Here is a 16,141-nt window from a genome sequence, read left to right as displayed (position 1 = left end):
TCTTGGTAGATCGATTCCCACAATCTTTTGGGCAGCTCTGTTTCGGATGGAAAGACTTTCTCAACCCATGCAAACACCCGTTACGAGGGAGGCAGAAAGAGAAAGACAGGGAGAGGGAGAGGAAGAGTCTCCGGGTCTGGGGTCTGTCAAAAATATCTATGAAAACCTTTTTCTTGATAATAAACCTGATTTCAAACGAATCCAACGATCGATGAATGAATGAAATCCCGAATTGATAAGCAATAAAAAATAACAAAAAATTGGGCACACACCGCTCGCCGGATCCGATGGGGTTTGTTGTTTGGGTTTTGGGCTTTGCTTTGCTTTGCTTTTTTTTTGGGTAGATATTTGTGGAGTCTTCGTCTATTAGCAATTTTATGGCATCTTTCGTTTGCCTAAAAGTTGCGTGAAGTCTCTGCTTGGGTTTGGCGTTTGGCGGTTTGGGGTTTGGGGTTTGGGGGTCTCAATCTTATTTAATGACAAACAATTTTATTCATTTATACACAGACACAGAGAAAAAAGGAGCAAAAACTCTTGAGAAATTCGAAGTCATAATATCGTTAAAAATTGTGCAAATTTTATATAATTTTTGTGTTTTGAGTTTTTAGACGTTTTTCTGACAGTCCAAAGGCGATTTGGAAATTGATTCGAGTCTGAAATTGATTTGAGTCTCAATTGCAATTGGATTTACGAGTAAATGTCCGAAGGTCTCTTCGAGCGATAGACATAGAGCATAGATACAGATACAAATTAACATTTTGTGTCTAGAAAACGTTTTCGACTCGACTCGACTCGACGCTTGATTGGCAAGCCGACAAAAATCTAATTTCGTTTAAATTGCTTTTAAGTGTAGCGCTAAATAAGAAGAAACAACAACATCAACAACAAAAATAAAAGCAAAAGTAAAAACGAGACAAACTCTGGGGTCTCTCGGCCCTCTTCTGATGATGGAAGTTTTTCGGTATTTTCGTTCAACTAATTTTCTGTGCAGAAATGAGTGCTGCTCAGGGCTGCCGCGCTGTGGCATGGGGCGGGCTAATTACCAAACACATTTTAGTGGGAAAGTTTTAGCGGCCACAACAAGAATCCATTAATGATATTGTAATTGGCTTCACAATCGTAGAAGGGTAGAAGGTAGAGGGGGAAAGTGAGAGACCGCGAAGTGATCAAGGGATCAAGGCAACAGGATGTGGATTCCTGAGAGGATCCCTCGCCTGATGGGAAGATCAGCAGAAAGACAGCCAGAAAGATCAACTGAAAGGGTAACTGCAAAACGAAGATCTTCCAAGAGTTTGGGAATCGAAAGAATGAAGGGGTAAGACCTTTCTTGAAGGGAATACTCCTACGCTGCAGATCACTTGATGATCTAATGAAAAACAATAGAAAGAGGTAATTGCACAAGCAGGGGCATGGAATACCCTTCTCATGTACAAAAGAAATGGAATCTGCGAGGAGAATCATCATTAAATGATCTACTAAAAGGGTTCAGGGAATTGCGTAGATCGATGGAGGACCTACTCGGGTAACAATTGAAGCAGGAATCCTCAAAATAAGGAAGGAAGGAGAAGGAGAAGGAATAGCAGATCAAGGGCGATCTTCGAGAGATCTCTGTATGATCTCCTTAGGAGCTCCTAAGCGAGCCATAGAAGGCGGATCGTCGCGATAGAGCTCAAAGTAAAGCACTAAAAGAGGTATCCTAAACTGATCAAAATATCCACAAAACGATCCTCAAAGCTCTCAAAGATTCAAAAAGATGAATGGCAAACGCCTAAACGCCTAAAGGAGAGGTAGTTCTTCAAGAGTATCGATTGAATGAACCTAAAAGATGAATGAATAAAGCACTAGAAGCAGCAAGAGAGCAGCGGAGTCTACGGGTAGCATGTGAGTATAAGCCATATAGTTTTTGGAAGAGATGTATCTCAAGGCGCGAGTGTTAGTCAGAAGCGAAAAAGAGTTGTATCTCGATGAAGAGTGTTAGGCAGAAGCATCATTCGCATCTGAGGAGGAAGCGCAGATCAGAGAGCAGCAAGGACGAACGCTCACAATGAACGGAAGGACATCAAGGACACAACACAAGGACAATGGAAACTTGAAACGTGAAACAGGCAACACGACACACAAACAACACAAACAGAGAGATAGAGATGACGAGAGAGAGAGAGAGAGAGAGAGAGCGAGACAGACAGGGACATGTCGTTGCATGCCACTGAAGGAGTTGTCGACTCACCTGAGTTGCCGACAGATGCGACTGCGACTGCTGGGGCTGTGGCTGGGGCTGGGGCTGTGGCTGTGGCGGCGATGATGGACGTCTCGGTTGTAGGTTGAGGCTTGGGCTCCACCTTAGGAACTTCAACGGGGGCAAGCGGCGGCGGCGGCTGCTGCTGCTGATCACGATGCTGAGGAGGAGGCGCCTTCACTGCTGGTCCGTGTGTCATCACAGTGGTGGCTGCCGTTTCATAAGCAGAACTATTGCCATTCGCCGAGGACTGCGGGTCCGTGGACAGGGCTCCGATCGAGGGTTTGTTCCGACGCCTGGTGGGAGAGGGCGAACTGTAGGAGGAGTCGCTGTGGTAGCCAGCGGCGGCGGTGGTTCCGATGGCGCCCGCGGAGGCGGAGGATAGCAGCGGCAACGGTGGCGGTGGCGATGAGTGATGGCCACCAGTGGATCCCTGGCGACTGTGGGAGCGTGTGGTGCGCGTTATGAATCTGCAGAAGGGCGGAGGAGGGCGAGAGGGAGGCACATTAGTTCGTTCAGTGGCAAGAAACAAGAAGCGTTTGTATCCATTTCAGTTAATCAGAAAAGAAAAAAAAAAATTAGTTACACGGAAGAGAGCGGCACACACGCGGCAGGCGGTAAATGTAAATATTCTGTATCTTTTCGTTAGCGCGAGATACTTTTGGTGGATCCGCTAGATGCGGCACTCAGCAGACACGCTCAACAACTGCCGAGGGGCACTCCAGCAAACACAGTAGAAACCCAGCAGACACAGACAGATACAGATACGGATACAGATACAGAGATACACGACTTTGAGCGCTGCTTCGTTCGCTGTTGTTGTTGTTTTTCGTTTTGGGTATCTTTGAGATACAAAGAGACCAAACGGAAAGGTAAGCGTAAGCGTTAAGGCAAAGGCAAAGGTAAATTCCAGCAACAAAGTCACTCGCAAGCGAAACACACAGAAACACAGAAATCACTCAAAAACCGAAAACGAAACCCGAAAACGAGACGAGGCGAAAAAAAGTATCTCGAAATTCGCACATCTGTTGGGTTGGTGGCACCGTGGCACCGTGGCGGCACCAGGTAGTCGCCGCCGTCGCATCTGTGAGAGTACTGTGGAGTATCTCTGTATCTGACAGATACTTTGCTTGTTGTATCTTTCTCAAAGAACAAAGCGTAACAAGTTTTTTATTGTTATAGATTGCACGCATGCGCAAAAGGCAGCAGATTCTACACTGCGCACAAAATATGTGCCATTTTCCATTAAAAAAGAAAAGTATCTGCAGGAAAAATGCATCGCTTGGTTGATTTTTCAGCTAAAAGATACAATTTTTGTATAAAGAAAATATATCTAAATCCTTTGCTTGTGTTTTCTAGCTCAAAGATACATTTTTAGGCCATGTAGCTCAAAGATACTCTATGGATAGTATCCTAGAAATAATGTATCTTTTACTATATTTTCTCCCAGTGTAGGCCTAATGTATCTCAAAGACACTTTTGCCATGTAAAAGATATCCATTCAGCAGAGCAGACTCTGGGCCGCCGCTCTGTCCGCTTCCTCATCTGGCATCGCATCTGACATTGCACTCTGCTTAGCGAGAGAGTGAAATATTTTGCAGCTTGTCTGTCGCTGGCGCAGCGACATTCAATCAAGCGCGCAATACACGGCCGACTCCGCCGTCTGTCCACCTATCCAGCTATCCAGCCATCCATCCATCCATCTTTCCGTACGTTTAGCTGTCCGTTGTGTCTATCTATCTGTCCGTACGTATGCACATTCATCTGTCCATTCGTTCTGCTGTCCGTTTGTCAGGTAGACAGCAGCGGCAGTGGCAGCGGCAGCGGCAACATTTAAATGTCGCGACGCATCAATGTCACTTTTTGCTTTGTGTACTTTATGATGGCACGAGACGTAGACACAGGCGACAGTCACAGCCACAGTCACAGCCACAGCCACAGTGCGACAGACACAAAGATACAATATCTTTTTGGCATGCATATGCCCTTGTAGAGGTAGGGCATGATTATGGCCGAAGTAAATATAAGGAAATGCCTCCCGAAGGAGTGACAGATCCGAACCCGAAGGAAGTGGGTCAAGGGATTATCCCAAACGAAACCAAAAGGAGGCTGTCTGGAATTTCTGACATCACCTCTGGGCCAACAAAATCCCGGCCAATTAAAGACGTAGCCGTCTGGGAGCTTGTCGCGATAATTGGCACAAATGTTAGCCCGATCTAAGAGATCTTTTCCAATTAACTCTCAGGGTAGAGCATTTTTTGGGTATGCCCCGCGTCTTTAGTTCTGGGCGTTAATCATTTTGCTTGAGCGAAGCTTCCGAGATTCTCTTTATTCTGGCACATGGAAATTTCCATAAATTTATATAAATTGAGAGGAACTACGCTGCAGCCGCTAAACGATGATGATGATGATGATCGCCGAGAACTTTCCAACCCGTTGTCGCAAGGAAAAACTTGCACACAGAAAAAGGAAAAGTGATGATGCGACATGAGAGTCGCGGTCGCCGTTTAACCAGTTTTGTAGATACTTTTTTATGGTTTTTTTTTTTTTTTTTTGGGTTTTGGGAGTCTGCAGACGCCACAGCTGCTGCTGCTGCTGAAAGAAAGCGAAATCAGGACTAGAAACTAGATAGAAAGAGAGAGAGAGAGGGAGAGAGAGAGGGACAATCTGGGCCAGGAGGCAACAGACAGACGGGGCCCACCGACTGGCTGCCTCGTAAAATAAATGGCCATCGAGGAGGCAGCACTCTGCACAGCAGGTGATCATCGGATGACGGTGTTGACACCACACCACACCACACCACCACCGTCGAGCCAACGCTGTGGCACCATCGGTGGTGTATCGTTTGATAAATTCCAAGACTTAATTTGTGGCATATTCAAATTTGTCTCTTCGTTCGGTGAACAGAATTCTACATTGAATGCAGTTTTCTTTTTACTGCTGCTGCAGAGGCTCTCCGTTTCTTCTACTTTTCATTTCTTTTATGTATTTTTGTCGCTTTTATGAAGCATTTTTGTAGCGAAAGCCTGAAAGTATCCATTGGGCTGAGGTGGGGGGGATGGGAGGGGGACAAACTTGTCGCTTCTCTGTCTCTGGTCTGCGGATCGATGGTCTCCCGTTTCGGTTTTCGGTTTTCATTTTTCGGCTGTAAAACAGGTGCTTTCTACGACTTGCAGCTGGAGTCGGAGTTGGGGGGTCGCTTGGGTTCGTCTTTGGGGTCTGGGGGTCTGGGGGTCACAGCAGAGACACAACTTTTGATATATCACATTATAATTGATGGAACAGTCGACTGGCTGGCCGTCTGCCGCCGCGAATTGCACTTCCACGCATTGATGCGATTGTTTTGTCGCAGAGAGAGGGAAGATGTCACCCCGGGGTCGAGTCTCGGTCCGATACGATCCCTCAGCAATCCCATCCCCGAAAACAATGGACCAACGACGACGTAACACACAGGCATTAAAGCCGGAGACAGAGTCAGAGCCCGAGTCAGAGTCAGAGCCAAAGGCAAAGCCAAAGCCAAAGCCAAAGAGTGAAAAAAGGTGAAACAATACATGGATTTTGTTTGTTAACAAGCTCTCCCCATTCGACCCATTCGAACCATTCGCCCCACTCGCTCCATTCCCGGTTTCGATTTGTTTAGGGGCCTGGCTTAAAGAGAGACGCCGCCGAAGTAGCGATTCGCTGCTGTCGATTGTATAACCCCCGAAGCCACTGAAGATATCATATGAAAACTCCTCTTACAAGAAAAAGGTGGCCAACAAATGAATGCAATTTGTTTTTGATTGTAAGCCAAGGATTATGTAGGGCCGAAACAGCGTCAACAGAGATTATTAACCAGATTATTTTCCGGGCGAAGAGAGCGTAAGAGTGGGAGAATACCATATAGTATATAGCTCCAATCATTGGTACTACAGACACACTCTAATTAGCAATGAATGCCACACCTGAAAGCCTGGTTGAACGTTTTTGTCGAGGCACACGGGCCTGCTAAGACACACTGGGAAAAAGAGAGACAGAGCGCAGTCTGGAGGGAACACATGTTCCCCCCATTCTGGCTATAATAATTATCCAATCTTAATGAGTTTTGGAGATCTCAAAGATGGAATCATTAGCTAGGATTTCGGTTCCCTTGCGTGCCGTTTACAAATACATTTGGGGACAGGTATAGGACACTCTATGGGGGATATTGGGCTGGCTGGCTTACCTTCGTGCATTGGTGGCCTGGTGCTGGTGTTGAGGAGACAACTGATGCTGATGCTTGGGGGTCACTGGCGGTTCTACTGATGGCAATGATTGGTGATGGACGTTCGACTGGTGATCGTGATCTAGATGGAGTGGATGATCGAGCTCGTGGTGATGGCCATTGGCCGTGGCCGTGGCTGTGGCTGTGGCCGTGGCTGTGGCTGCGGCACCATTCACCAGCTGAATCTTGTCGCTGGCAGACGTCAGCTCCTTCTGCCAGCGTGCGAGGGTATCAAAGACCTCGCCCTGGTCGAATTGCTGCGCCTCGGAGGCGTCGCCATCCTCACGTCCATCTCCCTGATTGATCAAGCGGCGCTTGAAGTCCTTCACTGCCTGCACTGGGACCTTTGGGGGCGCCACGAACAGGCGGTCAGTGCTGACGGGTCTGCCCGCATCGTAGTTCCTGACATCCGCCGATGGGGGTGGTGCTGTCGTCTTGGCCGAGGGCTCCAGGCTCTTGGCCGAACGATGGTAGTGATGCGGCGGTGCCACGCATCGGGCGGTATGTGGCTGTGCCGGCGCCTCCATCCCCTGAGGCGGCAGCGAGGCGGCCTTGGCGGCGACGGCGGCGGCGGCAGGGTCGGCTACCAGATTCGTGAACTTGTGACTAGAGTGCAGGGCGTGGAACGAGTCCGCGCTGCTGCTGCTGTCCGGCTGCATGCCGCCGCCACGCCTGGGCATGAGACTAGTGCCAGGGGCAGGGGCGGCACCGCCCGGAGGCAGCTCCTTCTGCATTGGTGCTGGGGGAGTATGGACGCGATGATGCAGAGGCCAAAAGGTCGCCAGCTTGTCGGTTGTTGGGTCCCGGTCCTCCTGTGGCTCCTTCTTCACCTTCACCTTCTCTTTCTCCTTTTCCTTTTCCTTCTCTTTCCCCTTCTCCTTCTCGTTGCTGCTGCTGTGGCCGCTGCTGCTGCTGCTGCTGCTGCTGGTGGTGCTGTCCCCTTCGTCCTGATTCTTCTCCTTGCATATTATATCGTATAGGGCGCTGATGGGACGGGACTCGCTGCGCACGCGCACCGCCCGCTTCGAACGCTGATGGAACCGCTGCTTGTGGCGACTGTTGCGACCTCCACTTGCGGCATTCACTACGGCTGGGGCAGGACCAGGAGCGGGGCTACCGGGGCTACCGGGGCTACCGGGACTACCAGGACTAGCTGTCTCTACGGGAGGATGGCTATTGGCGGCGGTACTACAACTATTTCTATTGGTGGTGCGTGTGGGCTTGCTGATGATTGATGGGGACTGACTCGAGGTCAAGGGTGGATGGCTGCTCGTTTCTTCACCTTTTGTAGGGCTCACAGATCCTGCAGAGAATTTGAAGTAGCGACTGCCCTCGCTGCCCGGCCGCTGACGGCGTCTTGTGGCGTCTTGTGTCGATGCAGCGTCGCCACGAAAAAACGTGGCACGTGTGGCCGTTGCCGTTGCCGTGGCTGTTGCGCTCTTGGGGAAGGATCTACGCTGCTCCACCAGCTGGGTGTTGCAGCTGGGCGTGGCATACACACTCTGATAGTTCTCGTTCAAGGCACCCACATCCGTGGCCTGTGGCGTGTGGATCTTGAGCTGCAGATCCGTGTAGTATGCGGGCGTTGTGTGATGATGAAAGTGCGGGTGCTGTCCCCGGTATCCACCCGACTTGGAGGCGCCACTGGAGTCCTCAGAGGTTCTTTCTTTGGTCGCCGCAGTTGGCGAGGTCTGCGACTCTTCTTGTGGCCTGTGGCAGCTAGTTTTGGCAGTGGCTGAGGCTGTGGATAAGTCACTTGAGGCCGCAATGGTTTCTGCAAATGAAAAACGAAACAAAATCAAAATTAAAACTATGAACAAACTGCAAGTAAATGAAAATTAATGCGAGGTTTCTCCTTCCCTTCCCCTCTGTTTCATACATGAAGAGATGGGAACGTTCTTCTTTGCTTTTCTAATTCACTTTTTTTCTTCTTCGTTGCTGCATGAAAAAGAAAAAATCTTGGCAGCAATTAAATCTTGCACCTGTGCACCCGTTTTGTACACCTATCCCCCCCCCACCGCACCCCCTACCCCTACCCCGTATGTACACCACGCCCCCGACAAGCCACCCACTCAATGATGTCAAGGTGAGGTGAGGGTTGCCCGCTTTTTATAGCCATCCTACGAGTACCCGTACAAGCGACGCCGAAGCGAGGCATCTGCTGTGGCAACGAGTGCTTGACTTTTCTCTTAGTTTTTCCCTTCTTCCATACACTTTTGGCGCTGACTGTAAAGCAAATGCAAATCTCATTTGACAGTGCCACCAAGGCACCATCGCAGCGATTAGTTATGCTCTCTAGGGAAGGAGCAGAAGCCCCCCCAGCCCCACCAGCCCCACCCCCGAGAAACCCAATTAATCATACCAGAACGAGTCCCAAAAGCAGATTTTCACAGCATTTTCCACTGCATTTTCTTGCATTTTTTCGTTCTCTCTCAGAGAAATACCCTTTCCAATCATTTAGGATATATTATTGATCTCGAATATACATTTTTACTACTCTGATATTGGTTCCGGGTCTCTGATATTGATACTGATTGAGAATATATCATAAAATGCAGATAGATCTTGGATCAGAATCAATAGCAGATTGCTATAACGATAAAGACGAGATATTAATAAAGTTTTTGGCTTTTTAAGCCTTTCTCTTCGATACTTATGCCATAAGGCACGATATTCTCATAAAGAACTCCCGTAACTTTGGCATTGCTAAGGATAATCCAACAGAAAATCATACATTTCATTATAATACGTCTCCACACAAATCAGCAAAAGTTGATCCGAATCGGAACACTTTACCGTATACCCACCCATAGCTTCTATGAGAACCATACATGGATCAGACATACGATCGTTAGACCTCTGATGTATGAATGTATGTATCTCTGAGTGCCTCAAAGATCTTTTGATACGGAAAGCTTTACCCTTTCTTCGTATCGTTTCATTTTGTTTTCTGGTTACAAAAATGCCCAAAAGTAATTCCGAAATATAATCATAAACAATTCTTGTTTTTGACAGGCTGCTGCGCAACAATTTCATATGCCAAAAGACGAAATGGAATTTCATGAAAATACGTGAATTTCTATCTATTTTTTCTATATTTTGTTGTTGTTGTTGTTGTTGTATTGCTGTTGGCCAAATGTTCAACAAATGTGCAAAATCGAAATGAATTTATTGTATCTAATTTATGATGACAGACGGCGGTAAAGAAAAAATAAGTCTGTAAATGCAATTAACAGATAAATAAGAGAAGAGGGAAGAGGGAAGAGAGAAGGGGAAGCGGGAGCGGGAGCGGGAATCGGGAAGAGAGAACAAGATCTCTCTACCTATCTTTCTCAATCTCTAGGATACACATCCAATATTTGTCCAGCAATTACGAATGACCAGTGAAATATCAAATATTTAGACAGTTAGCACATCATCGAGAACGGCAAATAGTAGGTTCCATTCCAGAGTGCAGCTGCCAAGTTCGATATCTTATCATATATAATATACGGAGGAGGAGTATGTGTATCCGATGGATTGAAGAGCAAACACAAACACAAACAAAGCAAAAGTCAATTTGTGGATCAGCAAAAACTTATGGAAAAGTAATGCAATTAACGAGGGGTGCTGGAAACGTTGATGCGGTTTTCAGTGGACAAAAAAAAACAAACAAAAACATTAAAGGCTTAGTGGTAAAAACTCGCCACATCGAAGACTGAAGACCAAAACAAAACCTTGCAACATCTTCCAAAAAAGTGCAGACAAAAGCATTTTTTTATTCAATTAGAGAAGCAAAAAGCGAACCCAGGGGAGGGGTTCGAGTCGAGCAGGGCCGTGGGGGCTGTGGGGGCGAGCGAGTATTTGTCATTGTTTTAATTTTATAAACAGCCAACACGCACACTCTGCTCCTCCCCCCTCTCTATACAGAATATCTCCCCCCACTAATTCCAATCATCAGTTAAAGGGCTTGTCTCTGGCTCTGCGTCTGCGTCTGCCTTCGGGGTCATACCATCATCAACCCACGGGCTTTCGAAAGAACCGACTGATAGACAGACTTTAAAGCAATTAAAATTCAACAAAAAAAGATCAAGCGCCAGCGGAGCCCCTTAACATATTTGTTCTTTGGGGTTCTTTTCTGTTATTTTCTGTTACGGGGAGTTTCTCTTAATTGATTGAATGGGTTGCTGTTTTCGGTTCTCTAATGGTTCTCAAATGATTCGAAATTGGAAATTGCTGTTCAATGGAATTGCACGAGGAGAGAGAATTCACCGAGAATGTCCACGACAAAATAATTGGCCAAAATTCAATAGAAATTCGGCGCAAAACAGAAACAGAAACAGAACCTGCTCTGCCCTGAGGCATAAATTGTATAAATAATTCATTCAATCAGAGACGCAAAATGTCTCACAAAGATGCAAATAAATTCATTCTAAACAAAATAGTTGGTGAATTGATTTGGGAAAATTGCATGAACTGTTTGAGGGGGGGGAGGGGAGGAAACTTCCCGTTTCGTTGAACTCAAAACAAAATGAATTTTCGTCAAAACAAAAACACTTTTCAGCCGGAAAAAACACACGCATGAAAATAATTGAAAACAAATAAAGGTTCTTTTGTTTTCCGTTTCGGGGGGGTGGGGGGTGGTGGGTGGGGCACCTGGAAAAGTGCATTTCATGATGAAAACTCTTTACCAAGAAAAATGAGCCAAAAAAACAGAAAATGCGGAAAATTCACGCAAATTCTGGCAGTCGGAAAATGAATTTCATGTAATATTTTGTTCATAAACTGAAATGGAAAATAATCTGGCCGGGCAGCAGCGTGGGAGCCGTATCTGTATCTGCACATGCACGAGTATCTACGTATCTACGTATCTATGTATCTACGTATTAGATGGCACAAATCCAAACTAAATAAACCGCCGAAACTGCTGGCAATTTGCCTTACGACAAAATAAAAACCGATTTGTAAGAAGATTTTTTTGCCAAAAGATTTCCTTTTCTTAGCAGGGAAATGGGGCGGGCGGGGGGCGGCAAATGGTATGTGGGGGGGGCAGGAGCTCTAACTACATAATTATTGAGTGCAAGGGGGGGGGGGTGGCAGGAGTTGTAACTAAAGTGCAGCAATAACAATTGCAACTGCAACACAGAAACTACGGCATTTCTGCGGCTTCGCTTCGCTTGCCGCCGCTGAAGCCGCTTCTGTTTGTCTGTTTCTCTGTGCCACAACAGCCCGAGCCCGTGCCCCCGCCCCAGCCCGAGCCCCAGCCCCGAACCAGAGGCGGCTGATTGATCGATTGGTCTCTGGCTCTGGCTGTGGCCGCAGTCCCCACAGGTTGCATAATTAATAAGACACACAAGAGAGCGGGACGCCACGCCACGGCTCGCCTTACCTCCCCTCCTCCAGGGCAAGGCTTAAACTTGCTGCCTGAAATATCATATTGTTAAGGCGAAAACACGAGACGAGACGCGACGCGGAAAAGCCAATGAGTGGCTGCAGCAGCAGAAAGACAAGGAAGGCAACCAAAACCAAACCCAGGCTTAAGCTCTGAGGATACCCTCTCGCTGTAGGATATATGATTTCTCGATCTGAGGTACATTTGAGGGGCTAGAAAGAAGGCCTTCCCTTACAGATATCCCAAGGAATTACATACTATTTTGTGGGCTCCTCTCGCATAGGTTTTCCCTTTCGATGGCAGTACTTCTTCCCACCATATAGATCGAAGCTGAAGCCCAAAAGAGAGCCCCATGGTACTGAGGTCCCAAACTAAAGGAGATCCTATCGTCTGTCCTTCCCTCAGAGAATACAGCTAATCTCAGTCGTACAGCCCACACTTTCTGAGACGAGATAAACACGCTCTTCTCCGCCTTCCAATCGCCTGGCATTATGGCCCCTTCAACCTGTATCAACCTCTTCAAGGGTATACTCGCACTCGCATAAAAAACTGCCAGAAGTTAAATCAATATTGGGGGAAAAACACACTGCATTTTACAAAAGTGCCTGCCGTTTCGTTGTTTACAGCTTGCAACAGCCACAGAAGTGGCAGGGAGGGGGGTAGCAGCAGCGGCAGCACCACCAGATGGGGAGGAGTAGGTGGACGAGGTAGGTAGCAATGTGGCAACGTCGTTCTGTAAGTATTATTTTTAAATGCAAGGGCACGCTGCCTACGCCACGTCTACGTCTCATGGCAGACGCGAAACCGTGTGGCACACAGTCTGATCGTTGTTTTTTTTTCGCTATTTGGGGAGCAACATTTACTTGATTTTCGTTAAGTTCACTTTTTCTGCGTTTCACATGCAATAAACACGCACTTAATTATCGTCTGGCAGCAGAAAAGCCGCTTATCGACGACATTCATCCATAAAATGGCAAAAACTCTTCAACGAGAGAGAGAGGGGGAGTGGGGGAGAGGGGGCGAGAGGGAGAGGGGGAGAAATTCTTGTGCAATTTCCACAAACAGAAGCATCAAAAATTGTGTAATTTCGGGAAACCAAGTCTGGGTGGCTGTTGATGATGGCTGCCTGGCTGCCTGGCTGGACGCTTGATGGTTGATGGATGTGTGTGTGTGTGTGTGTGTGTGTGTGTGTGAGGGGGGGATGTGTGTATGTGTGGTGTGATTACTGCAGCAGCAGAGAGGCTAAGGAAATTGGGTCAAGTGGAGTTCATCCGATGCCTGATGGCTGATGCCTGATGCCGCTGCCGGTTCTCTAGAGCGTTTTGTGGGCTCTGATAGACTGCTGCTAGGCGAAGGAAATGCGGAAAATGCGCTTGAAACTCAAGAAGGAGGCTAACAAACTAAGAGGATAATAATCGCTCTTCTGATACAATACGAATCTTACGGCTGGTTGAACTTTGGCCAGCTTTCATCAAAGTATTTCGTTGGCTTCAAACAAAATTGCACTAAAATGTTGTTTTAATCCTTAAGGAACCTCAAGGAAATCCTGTCCTATCCCATGTCCATTTAGCAGAGAGAGAGAGGGAGATCTGGGATTCATTCTAGTTCAAAAACCTTCTGATATTCCCCCAAAAAATGGCCCACAAAACGAGGATGCTGCAAGTATCTTTGAGGCAGTGTCACAGGTCATTTCCTTCCTCCAAGCTGGAGTTTGGTGACCAATTTCTTAGTAATTTCCCAACTAGATTTAGTGGCCCGCCCCACCATAAATCATTTGGGGCACAAATCAGTCGTAAGTCTTAATTTAAAGTATTTTATTGATTGTCATCAGCACTAAGCCCCTGCCCGTCGCCTCTTCTTTGCATACACAAATGTGAGCCCCGATTTGAGGGGACAACTTTATAGGCAGGCAGGCTGTCCATTCGATTCGTGGGTCATTTGTCCGTCCCGTGCCTCTATTTAGCACTTAAGCCCTTTACAATGGGAACGAAATGCGGGGACAATAGATCAAGAAAAATTACCTTAGGGGCTAGGGGGCTGGGGGGGAAGGAGATTCGTTTTGGGGCCAAAGAAGAACACACATTTGTATCTGAAAACAATCAAATGGAAATAAAAGAACCTACACCGAAAAGACAAAAGGAAGAGGCATGCCGCAGGCCCTAGAGATGAAGATACAACCACAAAGTCTTGGATACAGATACGCAGAGGTACGAAGCTGTATCTTTTGGCTATAGAATGATTCCTGATCGGCAAAAGACCAATACAAAACAGTCATCAAAGAGATGATGAGATGGAGATACAACCACAAAGGCTTGGATACAGATACGCAGAGGTACGAAGCTGTATCTTTTGGCTATAGAATGACCCTTGATCAGCAAAAGACCAATACAATACAGTCGTCAAAAGTTATTAAACAATAATCCAGAAACAGCAACCGCAACAGCAACAAATAAATAAATACCAAAGATAGCGACGCCACCGTCTAAAAATAGGCACAATTTTTAAATGGGGAAATTGTATCTTTTGCGACCCAAATCGTATTAAAGATTACAGATAGGAGCCACAGATTACACAGTGGCCCCTAGCGCTGATATGCCACATGAACCAGTGTACCTGTGTGTGGGGCATGGGGTGTGAGGCATGGGGCATGGGGTATCTAGGGTATCAAGTAGGTTTCATTCTCTTTGTGAAAATAGCTATCTCTAGATATAGCCACAGCTGGCGCTATCTACGGCGTGTACACTCATGTCCGACACTATTTATTTTGGCCTACACTCTGGCCTGTTGGCTTTTGTGATGCATGGATACGATTGGAGATACTAACTGCGATATCGGGGCATATCCATATTGCTGCTGCTTTTGCTGCCATTCAGCTGGTACTGCATTTGCTGCGGCTGGTGGCACCGCTGGTGGTACCCGCCACCGACGGGGCTGTGGCTATGGCTGTGGCTGTGGCTGTCTAGATTCAAGACACCTTCCCGTATCAGGCACTCCTTGATGGCCAGCATTTCGTATCTCCCCTGTTGTTTTTCTGATCGTTTTCTGTTTAATTTCGGTGCGAATTTTCGTATTTTCTTGTGTATTTTCTTGTTTCTTCGTGAAAGTAAGACACTGTCCAGCACACGCGTCAAGTGTTTGTGGTTTCTTGTCGTAGGATTTTTAGCTGCAACCAAAAACCCCAGAGAGACGGCTCTGGGGAGGCAGGCAGTCAGGCAGTCAGGCACTTCTTGGGGGCCTGCACTTGAGGCTTGAAATAGAAAAGCGCTTTTCACGCGACACACGGACACACGGACACCGCACACCGCACACTCGACGACGTGTCGTCTGCTGCTGCTTCAGTTTTTCACTCGTACAAAACAAAAAAAAAGAAATAATATATCTTTTATTTTATTTTATTTTATTTTTTGTGTAATTTTGCGTCGTTCTGGTCCGTTCTGTGCTGTTGTTGCTTTTGTCGCCACTGCCGCCTGGTTTGCCGTTGCTGTTGTCGCTCCGTCTCGGCGTTAAACGTTTTTGCGACTGAGCGAGCGGCCCAAGCGCCTAGACGAGATACGAAATGTATCTAGAACTCAGGCCATGCCCGCGGACGGGGACGGAGACGGGGATGGGGATGGGGACGGGGACTGTGTGTCTGTGTGTGTGTGTGCGACGGCGGGGCTACTCATTCTTTTATCTTGTGGGTTGCGAAGCAAAAGAATTAAAACAAAAACCGAGACAGCGCAGGGTACATTACAAGGGAAGGTGGGGCTGCGGAGACAAGGCATGGAACATGTGATTCGCTTTGGGGAAGCCCTCTCTCTCTCTCCCCCTAGAGATCTTCAAACCATTCGAATGAGGGAAGGGGCTTGTTAATCCATGTGAATATTAGCGATTGCATGTAAATATTTGTGAATATATTGTGAATACATGGGATGGTTCAAAACATTCGAATGAGGGATGTATGCCATGTGCATACATGTGAATATTTGCGAATATATGTGAGTATTTGTAAATACATGGGAGTATTTGAGAATATTGTGATATATGTATCTGAATACATGTGAATATTTGTGAATAAATGTGAATATGCTGTGAATACATGAGATTTTTGAAAATATTGTGAAATATGTATGTAAATAAGTATGAATAATTGTGAATAAGTGTGAATATAGAGTGTTTTCCAACATTTGGCCATAGAATCCGCTTCCTCTTTGCATCTCCCTGCCTTACCCTTCCGTTCAACATACCCTGCCCTAGCGGTTGTTATTTCTTCGAGTGTCTGAGTGCGTATCTGTGTGCGCTCTCTCGCCGA

General features: G+C 46.8%; 1 protein-coding gene across 7 annotated transcripts in view; it reads right to left on the bottom strand.

Annotated features, from left to right (window-relative positions):
• Nucleotides 1-16,141, bottom strand: part of Svil (Supervillin) — a 136,443-nt gene that overhangs the window by 56,284 nt on the left and 64,018 nt on the right. For 6 of the 7 annotated variants that reach the window (XM_033385219.1, XM_033385222.1, XM_033385221.1 and 3 more), the window contains exons 3-4: nt 6,441-8,253; nt 2,228-2,706 (exon numbers count right to left, since the gene is read on the bottom strand). In XM_033385219.1, coding sequence (XP_033241110.1) covers nt 2,228-2,706; nt 6,441-8,253 — 2,292 coding nt within the window. Of the gene's footprint in view, nt 1-2,227; nt 2,707-6,440; nt 8,254-14,674; nt 15,061-16,141 lie in introns of those variants that run through there. The other variant, XM_033385223.1, reaches the window with a different exon arrangement.

Source organism: Drosophila pseudoobscura, chromosome X, assembly GCF_009870125.1.
Source record: "Drosophila pseudoobscura strain MV-25-SWS-2005 chromosome X, UCI_Dpse_MV25, whole genome shotgun sequence".
In the NCBI taxonomy this organism is placed as follows: domain Eukaryota; kingdom Metazoa; phylum Arthropoda; class Insecta; order Diptera; family Drosophilidae; genus Drosophila; species Drosophila pseudoobscura.
The sequence above is the reverse complement of the archived record's forward strand: the minus strand, read 5'-3'. Positions and strand labels throughout refer to the sequence as shown.